Genomic DNA, 17,800 nt, shown 5'->3' on the forward strand with positions numbered 1-17,800 from the left:
TGCATGTTTCTTACAAAGAAAAGCAAACATTAACTTGTTTACATTCATTGTCAAAGAAGGAAAAAAAAGAAAAGAAAAGAGATAGCACAAATTGTGCTTGGTTTCAATAAGGTTACATAGATAGCTACAAGTACTATATTTACATTAATACATGTTTCCAAATGTCACAATACATCAATTTCTTATTTATATTTTGTACTTATAGCTTCCTTGACTTGTTGCCATTACATTTTGCAAAAGTACAAAAATTTCTAGCAACTGTCTTTAGCTCGTTGTGTTCCCTCTTCTTGAATTTCTTTGGCTGAAAGTCTTGTTAAAACTTGCAACACATGCACAAAAATACATCAGCAGAAGAAAAGAAAATTTGGAATGTTATTTTGTTTTATTTAAACTGCTAAGTCACCTAGTAGCTTGTTAAAAACACTTGTTTACACACTTCTAACAACAATTAAGAGTCTGCAGACATAAAGTTACTTGTGTGCAGCAAGTGGCTGCTCTTAGAGCAGCTTAAAACTTGGGCAACAAGCTCAAAGAAGGAGCTGGCAGTTTAGGATAATTGTCAGATGATTTTTCTAAGCAGGAGCTAGCAGTAAGCTGCTCCCAATGGTTATCTAACTGACTAAGCTAAGCAGGAGGTGGCTAGTCAACTTATAGATTCTAATTATTACATCTTCTAGTATAAAAGAAGCCTTTACCTGCAGTAAGAAACACAAGTTAGAAAAGAGAGCAAAAAAACAAGTTAGAGAATTTGGAAATAACAGGGACAGGAGACAAGTCTTTAGAGGTCTGGAAACAAAGTCTTAGCTTTACTAAATTAGGTTTTTAAGGTAGGGGAAGTTTTGGGGAACCTCAAGTTTTATTATATTAGTCTATTGATATGATTTTGAGTGATATTTACTACTGATCAGAATGTTTATACTATGTAAATTATATATATGCTTACTTCATCATCATGTTATTTTATCTGATCCTAGCTTGAAGAAAGAGTGATAATGGTTGTGTAGTTGAGTCTAATACTCGTAAGGGACCAGCAAAGTCAGCCATTGGTATATACACTTGGGCAGAGAAGCCCCTTCAATTATTATTGATAAAACGATCTATTGTTTGGCAAGAACACCCTGGTGACTGAGATTAGTACAAGATTACGTACTAACAATTGGAGTATAAGGAGTTATTTTCTGTCTTGGATCATCACTAATTATATGTATGAGGTTTGCTCTACTGAGCTTTAAGCTCACCCCTTTTATGATATTGTGCAGATCATGCTCTTGAGGGTTAGAGTTTAATTTCTGGAAATCTGGTTGTTGGAAAAGGAGAAATAAATTTTTAGTTTGCTGTTTTGGTTTATCTTTGTAAAATAAAGCTTATTTTCTAAGCTTGCTTTTATTTCTCTTGTAAGTACTTACTTATGTAATAAAGAGTTTCTCTGATTCTCATTTTTTTTCAATATAGTTTTTATTTGCTAAAGTGTTTCTTATCTTTGACAATTAAAAGCTATTCACACCCTTACTCTGGAAAGAAAAAAAAAATTGCAGATTTCCGGGTTAGGGTGTGACAAAGTGGTATCTGAGCCTAGTGTTTAGCAGGTCTTAAGACTAAGAATAGGAACTTATCTTTATAGCTACAGCTACAGATCTTGAATTTTTTTTTTTTTTAGGGATAGGATGATTTTGGGTATATGGTGTAATAAATTTATTTTCTTAACTAAAGCTGCAAGTTTCTTGAATTAGATGGAACCTTCTGAGAGTATGGACAGTTTGGGAGGATTTCACATCGGACCCCAAGGGGCAAAACCTTTAAACATGGGGGCATATGAGGTGTCCATAGCTGTGGACTCTAGAAACTTTTTGGCATCCATGATTCACCAAGTTAGTACTACATGGCAGCGTTTCACTGCAGAAACGCATAAAGAATTGGTGAGGTATCGAATAAGAGCTCACTTTGACATTGTTGTTGGAGCAATGAACCTGGAGGAAAATGAGGCTGATTATCGCTATACAAGGAACATGGTGAGGGAGAATATATTACGTGCACCTCAAGTGCAGGTACCAAATGGGGCTGCACCAAACATTGCTGCACCAATACCAATCCCTATAGCTGGAATTTATGCTGGAGCCAACCTACCAGATTTATTCCTCCATTTTGAGTCAGTGAACTCAAAAAACTACCCACCCCTTTTGAATGAAACTCTGGCTATACCACACCATTAACTAATGGAGAACCTATGAAGTAGAAGTCTGGAGGGAGGTAGTGTAAATAGAATAAAAGGGGGAGCTGACTCTTTTTTTGTTTCTGTTGGAAGTTTAAGCTTTAATGTTTGTATAACTATGATAAGAATAATATGTACTAATGGTATGTTAGTTTTCCTACAAGTCCTGTAAGTATTTTTATTATGAGTAAGTAGAAATATATGTTTGCAAGGCAGCTTCATGTCAACTTAAAAAAAAAAAAAAAAAGGTTTCTACTGTATTTACACTATGTATTTAGTCAACTTTGAGCAACCATAGCCTTTTGATCTAGACCTTCATTTCAGAAACCTTTTGCATGTGTTGAAAGCTTATACTTTAGGCCTAATATCTATATAGTTTCATACAGTTTTATTTAAGATTCAGTGGTTAATGTCGAGGCTAAAAGACAAAAGTCTGCATTCTGTAGTTTTTGACCCAGTTGCCTTCTTACTAAAAAAAGTACTTTTTGGCTAGGTATTTGAACTTGGTGTCTCATGAAAGTTTCAGTAGACATCTAAAAGATCATTTCAAAATTTAAATCTCATGAAAAGGAGTTTTCTAGAGTAAGTTATGATTTTTTCGATGTTAAGGGTCTGCATCAGGAAATTCTTCAATTGATACTATGTTTCTGTTTGTTTCATTTGATTTTGATAGTTTCCCTGACTCAGACTTGTTCACAAATTGAACATAAACATTCTTAACTTCCCAACAAAGTATACCATTTTCAGACTTTATTTTCAGATAGTTGTGTCATTGTGAAAGTAGCTAGCCATATCGGTTCGCACATAAGAACTGGAAATTTTATTGTCTGCAATACTTACTATATGGTTTCTTACACCAGTGTTTGAATTAAGACACCACTCGATTTCACAAGAGATAACATGACTATTAACAAAAAGAATTTCAAAACCATGAAGAAGAAAGATTACCATAAGCTATTGGCATTTTGAGAGGATGCATGTCTTCGGTGGAAGCTCCGATACGCGTCAACGGTGACAAGTATGGCTGAGTATCGTAGGAGCCCTGGATTGGAGCATGTCCTCCATCGTCTTTGATCTTTTGTTCATCAATTTGGTGGAGAAATTGTCTAGGTAAACGATTAGGTAACTCTCAATAGGTAAAAGTTCAAGAAATTCTGGGCAAGAATCGAGTTCTAGAGCTAAACTGGGTAAGAAATTGTTGCTGCTACTCTAGAGTTTTGACCAAAGAAAAGGGGAGGTCGGGAAGAGTCCTATTCTTACCTAGACCAGCTGTTTTCTTTATCTTTTTAGTTATTGAGTGAATATTATTCTTTATGCTTATGTTTTCAACAGGTGGCAGTGACCTTTTCTTTAGCAACCAAACTAACTTTCAATCTTTCTTGGATTACAATTATACTACATAAATTGAAGATTACTTGGTTGATATATTTTTATCTTCTAAGTTATTTATTGGTAGCTCAATATATATAGATATATTTTCATGGAGCATGCTTATAAGTTGGTCGATTAAATAATTTTGTCATGCTTTATAATACCAGACATCTTATTATTATGTATGTACTTGGGTATGAAATATTTGTCTATTTACGTTTAGACGTAAAATTAAGTTTATTGTTAGAATACTAAGCGATCTCAATTTTTCTTGAGTTAAGATAGCTGAGATTGAAGAACAACATGAAGATAGCAACTCTGCAGTTATAGCTGCCATTCAAGACATGGCCAATGCCATTAGGGGAGGAAATAATAACCACCCAGAAGATACTGGAAATCGAGTTATGAGGATTCAAGGAGAATTTCGGAAATCTCGACCACCAGTATTTAAAGGCATAATGGATCCAATGATGGCCGAGGAATGGCTACATCAGATTACAAGGAGTATGAATAATCAAAGAGTTCCTGAAGATTTGAAAGTCATTATCGCTTGTACTTAGCTGGAAGGACAAGCATATCATTGGTGGGAATCGATCTTAAGCATGCCAAACACTGAAATCACCACCTGGTCTGCATTTGAGAACATTTTCTTGGAAAAATATTTTCCTAACACTGTAAGAGGAATGAAAGTTCGAGAATTTATAAATCTTCTTCAACGTGACCTATCTGTGGCTGAATACCAGGCTAAGTTTGAAGAACTTATGCTATTTGCACCAACCATGATTTCAACTGAACTTACCAAAGAAAAACGATTCCAGGATGGTCTTAGGCCTACTATTAAGGAAAAAGTGTCAATTCTCAAGCTGGAAAGGTATGCAGATGTGGTGAATCGAGCACTTATAGCTGAACAGAATCTCAATGAGACTAAGAGAATCTGGGAGAGTAGACAACCAAATGGAGGACAAAGAAACAACAAGCGCCAAAATTTTGGTAACTCTCAATTTCAGCAACAAAAGCCATTTAGGATGCTCCAAGACACATGAAGATGTTATCATTGTGGGCAAAGGGGACATGTTCAGAAACATTGCCCACAGAATCAAGCATATCATGCACCACTAATGCAACAACCCCAGTTCCAACCTTCACAGCAACCTGCTCCGTTTCAACCTCAACAAAACTGGCAGAGACCACCCACTGGGCAACAAGTACAACGACAAGGTGGACCATCTGCACCAAATAGACCTAAGGCACCCATTGAAGGGCAGAGGCCAGGACAACTCAATCAAGGCCGAGTATATGTTGTAGCCAAGTGATAGATCAAACTAATAATGCAGTGGTTGAAGGTACACTCCTAGTATTTAACACTTGTGCTTGGGTATTATTTGATCCTGGTGCAACACACTCTTTCATATCTACGTCTTTTGCGTCCATCCTTGAACTAGAATCTAAATTCATGAAGTCATCTTTCCTAATTGGATCTCCCTGGGGTGGTAGCATAAAAGTCGATAAAATATGTCGATCTTGCATAATAGAGATTTCCAATCATATTCTTATCATTGATTTGATGATGATGGAAATGTTAGAATATGATGTTATATTGGGAATGGATGTGCTCACAAAATACCAAGCAATCTTTGACTGTGGTAGAAAGAGAGCAACATTACGTACCTGTGAAGGTGAGAAATTTACCTTTCAGGGAGATAAGGACATAATTAGACTTGAATTACTCTTTGACACTAAAAGTTGTGGTTATTTAAGGATGATTGCGCACTTGTGGAGTGAGGAGATCACTACGACCACAATAGACCTTATCCCAGTGGTTAAAGACTTTGTTGACGTATTTCGAGAAGATCTGTCCAGATTACCACCAGAACGGGAAGTGGAATTTTCCATTGAAGTTTATCTCGGCACAACACCTGTTTCAATACCTCTATATCGCATGGCTCCAAAAGAATTGAAGGAATTGAAATTACAAATTGAGGAGCTACAGAGCAAGGGCTTTATTCGACCGAGTGCCTCGCCTTGGGGAGCACCCACTCTGTTTGTGAAGAAGAAAGATGGGACTCTTAGAATGTGCATTGACTATCGTCAATTAAACAGAGTTACTGTGAAAAATAAGTGTCCACTTCCGAGGATTGATGACCTCTTTGATCAGTTACGAGGTTCTCAATTTTTCTCAAAGATTGATCTTCGTTCTGGGTATCATCAACTTCGAGTGAAAGCGGAAGACATACAAAAGATAGCTTTCAGATCCAGGTATGGACACTATGAGTTTTTGGTCATGCCTTTCGGTTTAACAAATGCTCCAGCGGCATTCATGGATTTAATGAACCGAATATTTCGACCTTACTTGGATCAATTTGTAATTGTGTTCATTGATGACATCCTCATCTATTCAAGATCCCAAGCAGAGCATGTAGAACACTTATCTACCATTTTACAGACATTGAAGGAACATCAAATATTTGCTAAGTTCAACAAATGTGAATTCTGGTTAATTGAAGTGAAGTTCTTAGGACATGTGATTTCAAATGAAGGCATTGCAGTGGATTCTTCCAAGGTTGAGGCAGTACAAAATTGGAGTCAACCAAAGAATATCTCAGAGATAAGAAGCTTTTTAGGCTTAGCAGGATACTACAGAAGATTTATAAAGAATTTTTCTCAGTTGGCTGCTCCAATGACGAAGCTAACACAAAAAGGAGTTCCATTTATTTGGACCAATGCATGTGAAGAATCATTCCAAGAGTTGAAGACTCGTTTGACTACTGCTCCAGTGTTAATCATTCCTAAACATGGTGTAGGGTATGTAGTATACACTGATGCATCATTATGCGCATTGGGATGTGTACTAATGCAATCTGATAGAGTAGTGGCATATGCTTCTCGTCAACTAAAGACGCATGAGAGGAATTATCCAACGCATAATTTGGAATTAGCAGCTATTGTTCATGCTTTGAAGACTTGGCGACACTATCTTTATGGTGAAAGATTTGAGCTTTACTCTGATCATAAAAGTTTGAAATATCTTTTCACTCAAAAAGAACTTAACTTAAGACAACGACGTTGGATGGAGTATTTGGAGGATTATGACTTTGGATTGCATTATCATCCTGGAAAAGCCAATGCAGTAGCAGATGCTCTTAGTAGGAAAAGACTTGTGGCAGGACTACAAATTCAAAAGTGGAAAATGATTGAACCAATTTGAGAGTACGAATTGTTCGTACATAGGCGAAAGGGTATTACTTTCATTTATAATTTAGCTACAAGACCAATCTTGATGACAACCATCATTGCAGGTCAACAAAATGATGCTACATCTAAATCCATTCGAGAACAAATTGCAAAAGGAAATGAACCGGAAGGATGGACTCTTAAAGCAGATAAAGGTCTAAGATATTGGGGAAGGTTATTTGTACCTGAAATCTTGGAATTAAGAAATCAAGTGCTTCGTGAAGCTCATCATGCAACATATACTATTCATCCAGGAGGCACGAAGATGTATCATGACTTACGTCGTCAATTTTGGTGGAGTAGTATGAAGAAGGACATTGCTATTTTTGTGGAAAAATGTCTTATATGTCAACAAGTTATGGTAGAACATCAAAAACCAGCAGGAACACTTCAACCACTACCCGTAGCTGAGTGGAAATGGGATCACATCACCATGGACTTTGTGACTGGGTTACCACGTTCTCAGAGGAGTCGGGATGCCATATGGGTGATTGTGGATCGACTGACCAAATCTGCACATTTTATACCAATTAAGACAATAGATTCTACATAGACACTTGCTAAGCTATATATAAATGAGATAGTGAGACTACATGGGACTCCTATTTCAATCATATTTGATAGAGATTCCAAGTTCACCTCACAACTTTGGGAAAGCTTACAGAATGCATTCAGAACTGAGTTGCACTTTAGTACTTCATTTCACCCTCAGACTGACGGACAGTCAGAAAAGACCATTCAAATTTTGGAAGATATGCTACGGTCATGTATCCTAGATTTTCATGGAAGTTGGAAAGACCATCTACCATTGGCAGAATTTGCTTACAATAACAGTTTTCAATCAAGTATAGGAATGGCACCTTATGAAGCATTATATGGAAGGCCTTGTAGATCACCGTTATGTTGGATGGAAGTAGGTGAATCAATTTTATTAGAACCAGATTTGGTGCAAGAGACCACCAAAAAGATAAAATTGATCAAGCAACGTTTGCTAACTTCCCAAAGTAGACAAAAGAGTTATGTGGATCAAAGAAGGAGGCCATTGGAATTTAGTATTGGTGATCATGTATTTCTCAAGGTATCACCTCGCAAGGGAATCAAAAGGTTTGGACAGTCCGGAAAGCTATCACCAAGGTTTATTGGACCTTTTGAAATTCTAGAAATGATCAGAGAAGTAGCTTACAAGTTGGCATTACCCCCTCAACTTTCAGGCGTTCATGATGTGTTTCATGTCTCTATGCTTCGAAAGTACCATCCAGACCCATCCTATATTTTTAATTGGAGTGAACTTGAGTTAGATGAAGAATTATCATTTAAGAACAGACCGATCCGAATATTGGATCATAAAGAGCAAGTACTTCGATTAAAGACTATTCCATTGGTCATAGTGCTTTGGAAACATGGGAATATAGAGGAAGCCACATGGCAACTAGAGACTGAACTACGCAAGAAATACCTTGAACTCTTCTAAATCTCAGTATGATCTAAATTTCGAGGGCGAAATTTCTTTTTAGGAGGATAGATTGTGAAGACTTGAACTCTATTTAAGTTAATTAGTCTAGTTTACTCTACTTCTAAACTATTTATAGCTATATACTTATTGTTTTAGTAAAAGAAGGGCCAAATATAGAGGTCTAGCTTTGCGTATAGGGTCATGAATGATGAATTGCTTGATCCCTGCTGATTTTGTTTGTATAACTCAAAAACCAACTAGCTTTTGTTAACAAAATACTAGAGTAGAACACAAGTGTTTCTTACAAAGAAAAGAAAACATTAACTTGTTTACATCCATTGTCAAAGAAGGAAAAAAAAGAAAAGAAAAGAGATAGCAATTGTGCTTGGTTTCAATAAGGTTACATAGATAGCTACAAGTACTATATTTACATTAATACATGTTTCCAAATGTCACAATACATCAATTTCTTATTTATGTTTTGTACTTATAGCTTCCTTGACTTGCTGCCATTACCTTTTTCAAAAGTACAAAAATTTCCAGCAACTGTCTTTAGCTCGTTGTGTTCCCTCTTCTTGAGTTTCTTTGGCTGGAAGTCTTGTTAAAGCCTGCAACACATGCACAAAAACACATTAGAAGAAGAAAAGAAAATCTGGAATGTTATTTTGTTTTATTTAAACTGCTGTGTCACCTAGTAGCTTGTTGAAAACACATGTATACACACTTCTAACCACAATTAAGAGTCTGCAAACATAAAGTTACTTGTGTGCAGCAAGTGGCTGTTCTTAGAGCAACTTAAAACTTGGGCAACAAGCTCAAAGCAGGAGCTGGCAGTTTGGGATAATTTTCATTTGATTTTTCTAAGCAGGAGCTGGCAGTAAGCTGCTCCCAATGGTTATCTAACTGACTAAGCTAAGCAGGAGGTGGCTAGTCTACTTATGGATTCTATTTATTACATATTCTAGTATAAAAGAAGCCTTTACCTGCAGTAAGAAACACAAGTTAGAAAAGAGAGTAGAAAAACAAGTTAGAGAATCTGGAAATAGCAGGGATTGGAGACAAGTCTTTAGAGGTCTGGAAACAAAGTCTTAGCTTTACTAAATCAGGTTTAAGGTAAGGGAAGTTTTGGGGAACCTCAAGTTTGATTATATCAGTCTATTGATATGATTTTGAGTGATATTTGCTGCTGATTAGAATGTTTATACTGTGTAAATTATATATATATATATATGATTAATTCATCATCATGTTATTTTATCTGATCCTAGCTTGAAGAAAGAGTGATAATGGTTGTGTAGTTGAGTCTAATACTCGTAAGGGACCAGCAAAGTCAGCCATTGGTATATACACTTGGGCAGAGAAGCCCCTTCAATTATTATTGATAAAACGATCTATTGTTTGGCAAGAACACCCTGGTGACTGAGATTAGTACAAGATTACGTACTAACAATTGGAGTATAAGGAGTTATTTTCTGTCTTGGATCATCACTAATTATATGTATGAGGTTTGCTCTACTGAGCTTTAAGCTCACCCCTTTTATGATATTGTGCAGATCATGCTCTTGAGGGTTAGAGTTTAATTTCTGGAAATCTGGTTGTTGGAAAAGGAGAAATAAATTTTTAGTTTGCTGTTTTGGTTTATCTTTGTAAAATAAAGCTTATTTTCTAAGCTTGCTTTTATTTCTCTTGTAAGTACTTACTTATGTAATAAAGAGTTTCTCTGATTCTCATTTTTTTTCAATATAGTTTTTATTTGCTAAAGTGTTTCTTAACTTTGACAATTAAAAGCTATTCACATCCTTACTCTGGAAGGAAAAAAAAAATTGCTGATTTCCGGGTTAGGGTGTGACACCATCCAACAACGACGCCGGCGCATTTATACTGGCAAACTCGTCTCCAGCTCCACCAACAACGACTCCGGCCCCAAAGTTATTAGGGAAGATCTCCAATCTCTCGCCGATGCTGGTGAGGATGTACCGGAGCTCCGAGAAGGAGACGAAGTCGGTGGCTTCCTTGTTAAGGACCTTGAAGGCGTCGCGGAGCTGGCGATTGAAGGGCTTCATGTGCATCCCCATCAGCTCCAGGAAGCGTTTGAAGTCGAAGGGGACAGTTAGCTTCTCCTCGGCGACTATGGATTTGAGTTGGGCATAGGTCGGAATGATAGTAACCCTTCCACGGTTCCATTTCGCAAAGCTTCAACAAAACAGTTTCTGTAAAATTCAGACCTCAATTGGATAGTGTGGCCGGAGAATGAGGGCGAATTCGACGAAGAAGTCGCGGTTATAGGGAAATCTTGGCCAGAGGAGAAGGCGGCTCTGCGAGAGAGATTGCACTGACAATGATTTGCAATGTGAGCCCATCTTTGTCATCGGAGCTCTGAAGCAGCTCGCCGGAGAAGGTGGCGACGTAGATTCAGGCAAAGGGAGGAGATGCAGCAGCCACCAGCGTCAATATGGAGAGAGAGACTGGTTTGGAGAGAGAGAGAGAGAGAAAGAGGAGAGAGGAGAGAATAGAGAAGAGAGAGAGAGTGGCATGGCATGTAATTCATTAATTAGGTTGAAGGCAGAATAGTTATTTCATTTTAAATTAGGTTAGTGGAAATAAAAATTTCTTGCTGGGTTAAGTGGGATAACTTTAGCTCATTTTGGAGCTTTTGGTTAAGGACCCTTTTCTTTTTGTCTTTCAAATTTCATTGAGCTGAAATCGAACATTATTCAGACCCATTCCTTGAGTAGAATATTATTCTATACACTTCAGATATTGCAAATCAAACGAACATTTTCTTGTTCTAAGGTTTCATTTCTTAACACGATATGTAGTTACGTAAATGCTAGTCTATGCAAAGCTCAAAGTAAGCTCTTGTAGCAAAAAATAGGCTAGAAAAGTGACAGTTGACTCGACTGTTAAATTTCTAAATAACTTACTATTTCTAAAAAGGGAAATTAATATATCTGGCGTGCAACAAAACCCAACAATTTAACTTTGTTGTATATGTATAGGCTATTCTTGCGACTGTCAACTCATGACATACTTAGGCTAATTCGAAATTCCAAAGTCTTTAATACATTTTAATATTGCATATATAAAGACTTGACTGTATGCCACAATTCCATCTGTACATATATATATAATTACTATTTAGTAATCGTGTGGATTTACCCAATTTGAACAACAAAATTGCCCACTTGCTCTACTAACAGTTTTTTAACCCCATTTACCCAAAACACTCTAAGGGATTATTTCCCTACTACCCAATTAATTCTTTTTTTATTCTTTTTATTTATTTTTAGGACTTTTTTGCCCTCTCCTTCTTTCTCACTTAGAGAGAAAAGTCATCCTGCTCCATGCTGTGCTCCGGTGACTAGTGGCCGGCAGCGGAATCCGGCGACCGGTAACCGGAATCCGGCGACTGATGACCGGAATCAGTCGACCGGTCACCGAAATCCGGCTACGGAACTGGTGTCGGGATTCCGGCGTCTGAATTTATTGCCCCCCAATAATACCCAGTAACCATATTATTGCCCCCCAGAAATCATATTATTTCCCCCTAGTAATCATATTATTGTCTCCCAAAAATCATATTATTGCCTCCAATAATCATATTATTTTCGTCCAGTGAATTGTATGAACTCCCGAAACCAAAATGAATACATTACAAGCACAATTGATCATATTATTGCCCCCCAGTAATCATATTAATGCCCCCAATACTCATATTATTGGCTCCTAATAATCATATTATTACCCTCCAATAATCATATTATTGCCCTCAAGTGAACCAAAATGAATACATTACAGATACAAAAAAAAAAAAAAATCTCAGGATACCAAAAAAAAAAAAAAAAAATCTCTGGGCACCCAGAAATTGCTCTGGGCACCCACCGGAGTGTGAGGCCGATGCAGGAGTGGTTAACTTCACAGACCATCTCCACAGACCATCTCCATCGTTCATCATCATCTTCTAGTTCGATTGGAACGAGGCGGAGCCGAAGCGCATCGGAGGTGTAGGATCGAGGGTGGCCGGGCGACGTTGTAGGCCTGGATCGAATCGGATCGGACTAATCCGATCTGGACTGGGTTTCACAGATGCCTCGCTGTATTCATCGGCGGAATGGCTTGAAGGTGCAGGTTCGAGTTTTGCCGGGCGACGTCGAATCTGTGGCGGCCTGGATCGCATCGGATCGGACTGACCCGATCTGGACTGGGTTCACAGATCCAAGCTGGGGATCGATTTGCTTGGAGGAGGCGGCACTTTTATTTGGCGCGACTGGGATGGCGGAATGATGGCGTTGCCGGATTCGGGAGATGGAGGAGAGAAATCGGTGGGCGGGGGGGAAGAGAGTCGACGAGGAGAGAGAAATTGGTGGGGGGAGAGAGAGAGAGTCTGAGAGAGAGAGAGAGAGAGAGAGAGATAAGTGTAATTCATTAATTAAAATGAGGGCAATATTGTCACTAGAGATTATATTGGGTAAATGGGGTTAAAAAACTCTTAGTGGAGTAAGTGGACAATTTTTAAGCTAAAATTGGGTAAGTGATCACGGCCCCTTAATTAAACCCTAGTATCACCTTCACACTTACGACATCCTTTCCTCAATAATATATATATATATATATATATATATATATATATATATATATTAGTTAAATACTATTTTAAGCAATTTCGTAGCTTTTAAGTAACTTGTGTGCAGGTTAACCCAGGTTTGGATATCCCAATTTTCCATCTTTTCATCTTCTTAATTGGATTGGTTTTCGAGGTCAATAATATATTAAAAAAAGAAAAGAAAAGAAAAGGAAATTCAAATAATAAAGATGATGCAGGAAGTTGATGGGAAACAAAAAAGAAAGCAGTAGAGAAACCCTTCAAGAAATCACGGACTGCAGTTAAACAGCTAGCATGCACTGAACCAAATTAACCCGAAAACTGGTTGTAGTTTAGTAAACACTTTACTAGCTAGAGAAAATGAAATAAACAATCCACTTAAATTACCTGACCTATTACTCAAACAAAACTAATCACATTACATACCTGACCTTATCTCTGTTTGACAATTTCTTACCGTTAATTTTGCTCATTACATCATGATGTGCATGTGATGAAAAGAAATGAAGGGCGTCCTGGGTTTCGGCCCAAATGAAAAAATTAGTATTTAATTTTTCCTTGCATGACATTATATCTGATATCATGTCAAATACTTCGGCTTTGGGTGTACAAAAAATAGCCTCTATCGTTGCCTAAAAATCTACATTGAGTGAGGTCCAGTCATGCAACATGATCATCATCTCACGGTCTAAATTAATTGGTGTTTATGGGGGAGATGTAAACTCATGAACTCATGAAATGAGCAATAATTAAGTCTGGAATTGAGCATAGACGTATATTCAATTCATAGAATCATTATCTTCAATCCATATGACACTAGGGTAACTTATCCTAATGTCCAAACCATTAAGTTCGTAAACAGCACGAAAATTTTCTGCCAAAACATGCATGTGTATTCTTTTAGACTGAAATTTCTTAACATTGTATGGATTTTAATTAAACATCGATCAAAAGAATGAAATTTCATCAAGTTGGGAAAAAGATTTGTTTTTGGATGTAGATTTGCTAACAAACCTTTTTTCCTCAAATCTTCTTCCATAATTTCCCAGCTATAACAGTAGGAGAGGAAGAGTTGTTATTGTCTTACTTTATTGATTAATATTGCATTTAGTTTTCACATTTCACATTCCGAGTCTAATTAATACATGTATTTTCCACCAAAGTTCCAAGTAAAATCATATAGCTAGCATTGATCGAGTTGAATTTTGAAGTTGAAGATTGGTACGAAGAATTGAAGAAAAAAGCCTTACACATATATCTAAATGGCAGCTATTTATATATATATATATATATATATATATATAGGGGCGGGTTCTAGAGAGGACGTCCGCACTTTCGTTAAAGTGCGGACGACGCTGCTGCAGCAGCTTTCAGGCGGCGACGGGGCGGCGGGGCTTGCTAGACGGAGGCCAGAGGTCGGACGGACCGGTCTGTGGTCGGTGGAGTCGCCGTCGGACGTGGTTGTCGGGCTGCCCAGAAACCTGCAGTTGCAGGTGAGGTCGTTGCCCAGAAACCTGCAACCTCGACCTCCTCCGACCTCGATCGCTGCCCAGAAGCATGCTGGGATACCTCTAGCCTCCGTCCGGCAAGTCGTGCCGCCCCGTCGCCGCCTGAAAGCTGCTGCAGCAGCGTCGTCCGCACTTTAACGAAAGTGCGGACGTCCTCTCTAGAACCCGCCCCTATATATATATATATATATATATATATATATATATATATATATATATAAACTTAAAACTTGACCTTTGATGCCCCAACTTTTGAATTTTGACATCACGGGTGGGATAACTAGCTACAACCTCATCATCTAAAAGTTGTATTTTTTTTTCTTCCAAACCTAAAAGTGGTATGTAGAGGATCAAAAGAAATTCAAATAATCAAGCTGATGAAGGAAGTTAATGGGAAACCAAAAAGAAGCAAAATAACCTGAAAGTCTGAAACTCGTTGTAGATGGTAAAGATATGTAAATGAATAAAGACTACTTAATCACATACCTGACATCTCTGTTTGATAATTTCCGACCTCCGCCTTAGGCACCGTTAACTTACCCCATTACATCATGACGTGCATGGCATGAAAATGGAAAATTCTGTATTTAATTTTTCCTTATATCATGTATACTCAATCCATATGACATTAGGGTAACTTGTCCTAATATCCAAGTCGTCAAGTTCATGTAAGAATCACGAGAACTTTCTGCCCGACCCTTTTATAAATTTTCTTGTTTCTCATTTTCTGATCTACAGATGACTACAGAAATGAACTGAGAGAAAGAAAAAAAATCAAATTGAATTGAATTCTTTGGTTAAATTAATTTGTTTTGTCAATGCATGGTAAGGTTCAACCTAATTTACAAACTGAGCCCAAAACACAAGCAACCCTCGTTCAGTAGCTATAAATAGAGGAAATTGATTCACATCCATTCATAACCAATTCAAGATCTCAAGACACAAGAATATATCTCAATAGTAATTACAAGCATGGATATATTTGGAAAGGGTTCAGATGTGCAGGGTGATACAGATGGAAATGATGGCTCTTCTCAACCAACTGGTCAGGATATATTTGGAAAGGGTTCAGATGTGCAGGGTGATACAGATGGAAATGATGGCTCTTCTCAACCAACTGGTCAGGATATATTTGGAAAGGGTTCAGCTGTACAGGCCGGATGATCCAGATGGAAATGATGGCTCTTCTCAATCAACTGGTCAAGATGTATTTGGGCAAGTAGAAATTAAGAACACTGCAGATTGAGTGAAGAACTGTGCAGAATATGGTCACATGCTCACATGCTTCCAGGTCTCTATAGCTAGTTCATGTTAGTACTACTTTCATCATACATATGCATGCATTGTAACATATAGATACATCTCAATTTACAAATTGATCTTTATTCGTTGTACAATAAACAATTTGATCCAAATATGTAAGCTTTTCGTTTCGTTTCAGTTGTTATATACTACTTGTAATTTTTTTTTTTTTTAATAAAGAGCTGGTGCGGCTGCCCTCGAGCCTTGAGTCTAAACCCCTGATTACAATAATCATCTAGAATATGTCCCGAAATAATATCAGGAATCTCTACAAAGTACATGTATTCTAACAAGCACCAATTAGCAAAGAGTGCTCTACTGACTACTTTATTTGCTTTAACATAGCAGTGATATAATGGAAATATAACTTGATATGTAACCCGATTACAACGTTGCATAATTACCAATTGCACAGCTTTCTACTATGTTGCTGCCGGAAGATAAATCCGACGACACTTAGTTTCACCTTGCCATTAGGAGGCTGTGACCATTTGACCAAGCAAGGAACTCGCCGCCTACCTAGAGCATACACGTTATCGCAACTAGGAGATTGCAACCATTTGCTAATGCAAGGAACTCACCACCTACCTAGAGCAGACAAGGCACACAAGGTGCAGAGACCTGCACAAAACCCATCGCGTCCTACCGAAACATGGCAGAGACTTATTAACAACAAAACAACAACTGAAAAGAAACAACTAAAACATAAATAGCAAGAGCCCAAAGCCTTAGGCCCAACCCAACCACCATACCATGCTTCGCAGCGGTGAACTCCAACTTTGTCTACAGCATATCCTGCAACCCACAAACTTCCACGTCACCGCACCGCCACACATCATCAGTACGCCGCCGCACTGCATCTCCCCACAGCAGACGTCCCTTAATCCTCGCAGACTTTCGTGGTCGAAACACAAAGCGAAATAGATCCCTTTTGGGATTGTCTCTGCCTTGAGATCGAGGCCTCAGCTTTTACCAAGATCTCAGGTGTATCAGTGACACCAAAACCGGTCGTCGACCAGCGGCACCCTAGCTCTTACCCACGATCCAAGGAGATCATATCGAAATCGATCTGCCTAACCCAGAATCAACCGCTCATTCACCATCCCTGGACCACGCCTCTGCCATGGAGCCCCACCAGTCTACAAAGCAACCTCATAAGCCAGTCCGAAGACGATGCCCCAAGGGCGAGTCGCTGGACGTAAGTTGGTTTTTTTTGTCGACTTTAGACTGCTCTCTAGGGTTTTTCTCTCTCTCTTTGCCAAAATGTTGGCCATACTACTTGTAATTATGAAAACTAAATTGGTTAGCTGGTGTGCACGCCACCATTATAAATCCCACTAGTTTGTAATACATTGAAAAAATAATTCCCATTGTTATATCAATTTCTTCATATATTATGTTGCTTTGATTCTATTAACAATCACCGCCAATCGATGATGTGGAATTCCAAATAAAGAGGCAGGAACTGTGAAAGCTGGGTTCTGATAACGTATTGTGTAGTAATTTTACCATTTACCTTAGCTGCCACTGTAATTGGCTTTGGCTTTGTTAGTTTGCATGTGTTATCCTGACACGTATCGTGTAGCTATAGGTGAAAGCTTCAAAGAAAGCTTCAGAAAACCATAGAGAAATACAGAGAAAAATAGAAACTTTTGTATTGTGATTGGAATTAGTTACAATGAGATTAGGGTTTTTTATGTATACTAGTAGCTAACCGACATAATCAGCACACTAACTAACTAATACACGGAACTTGTAGCTACATGACACGTGTCAGGATAATACACACAGACTAACAAAGCCAAAGCCAATTACAATGGCAGTTAAGGTAAATAGTAAAAATACACACTACGTTATCACTCCTCCTCAGATTGATGTGGGGGAGCTAACATCAAGCCATTTCATAAGTAATTGTGTTGAGGTGAATAGAGACCCCTGGTAAAGAGATCAGCAAGTTGTTCTTCAAAGCAAACAAACTGTAGCCAAATTGATCCATCATTGACTTTGTCTATGGTGAAATGCACATCTACCTCAATATGTTTAAGCTTGGAATGATGCACAAGGTTAATGGCAAGAGCAGGAGTAGAGATGTTTTATAATGCAGTGTAGGTGTAGAATCAATG

The 17,800-nt window shown here is 38.0% G+C and overlaps 1 protein-coding gene across 1 annotated transcript; it reads right to left on the reverse strand.

The window, feature by feature from the left end:
• Positions 1-10,102: 10,102 nt before the first annotated feature.
• On the reverse strand, positions 10,103-10,624 carry LOC112203826 (probable calcium-binding protein CML13). Its single transcript, XM_024344738.1, has 2 exons — positions 10,602-10,624; positions 10,103-10,457 (listed from the first exon to the last, which is right to left on the reverse strand). The coding sequence occupies exons 1-2, from the start codon at positions 10,622-10,624 to the stop codon at positions 10,103-10,105; spliced, it is 378 nt and encodes a 125-aa protein (XP_024200506.1).
• Positions 10,625-17,800: the final 7,176 nt, after the last annotated feature.

This window comes from Rosa chinensis, chromosome 5 (assembly GCF_002994745.2).
Source record: "Rosa chinensis cultivar Old Blush chromosome 5, RchiOBHm-V2, whole genome shotgun sequence".
NCBI lineage: Eukaryota > Viridiplantae > Streptophyta > Magnoliopsida > Rosales > Rosaceae > Rosa > Rosa chinensis.

Coding starts and splice junctions, on each gene's coding strand:
- LOC112203826 (XM_024344738.1), bottom strand. CDS start 10,624: ATGGGCTCACATTGCAAATCATT. Junction 10,458..10,601: donor GGCTCACATTGCAAATCATT/GTCAGTGCAATC, acceptor GTTTTGTTGAAG/CTTTGCGAAATGGAACCGTG.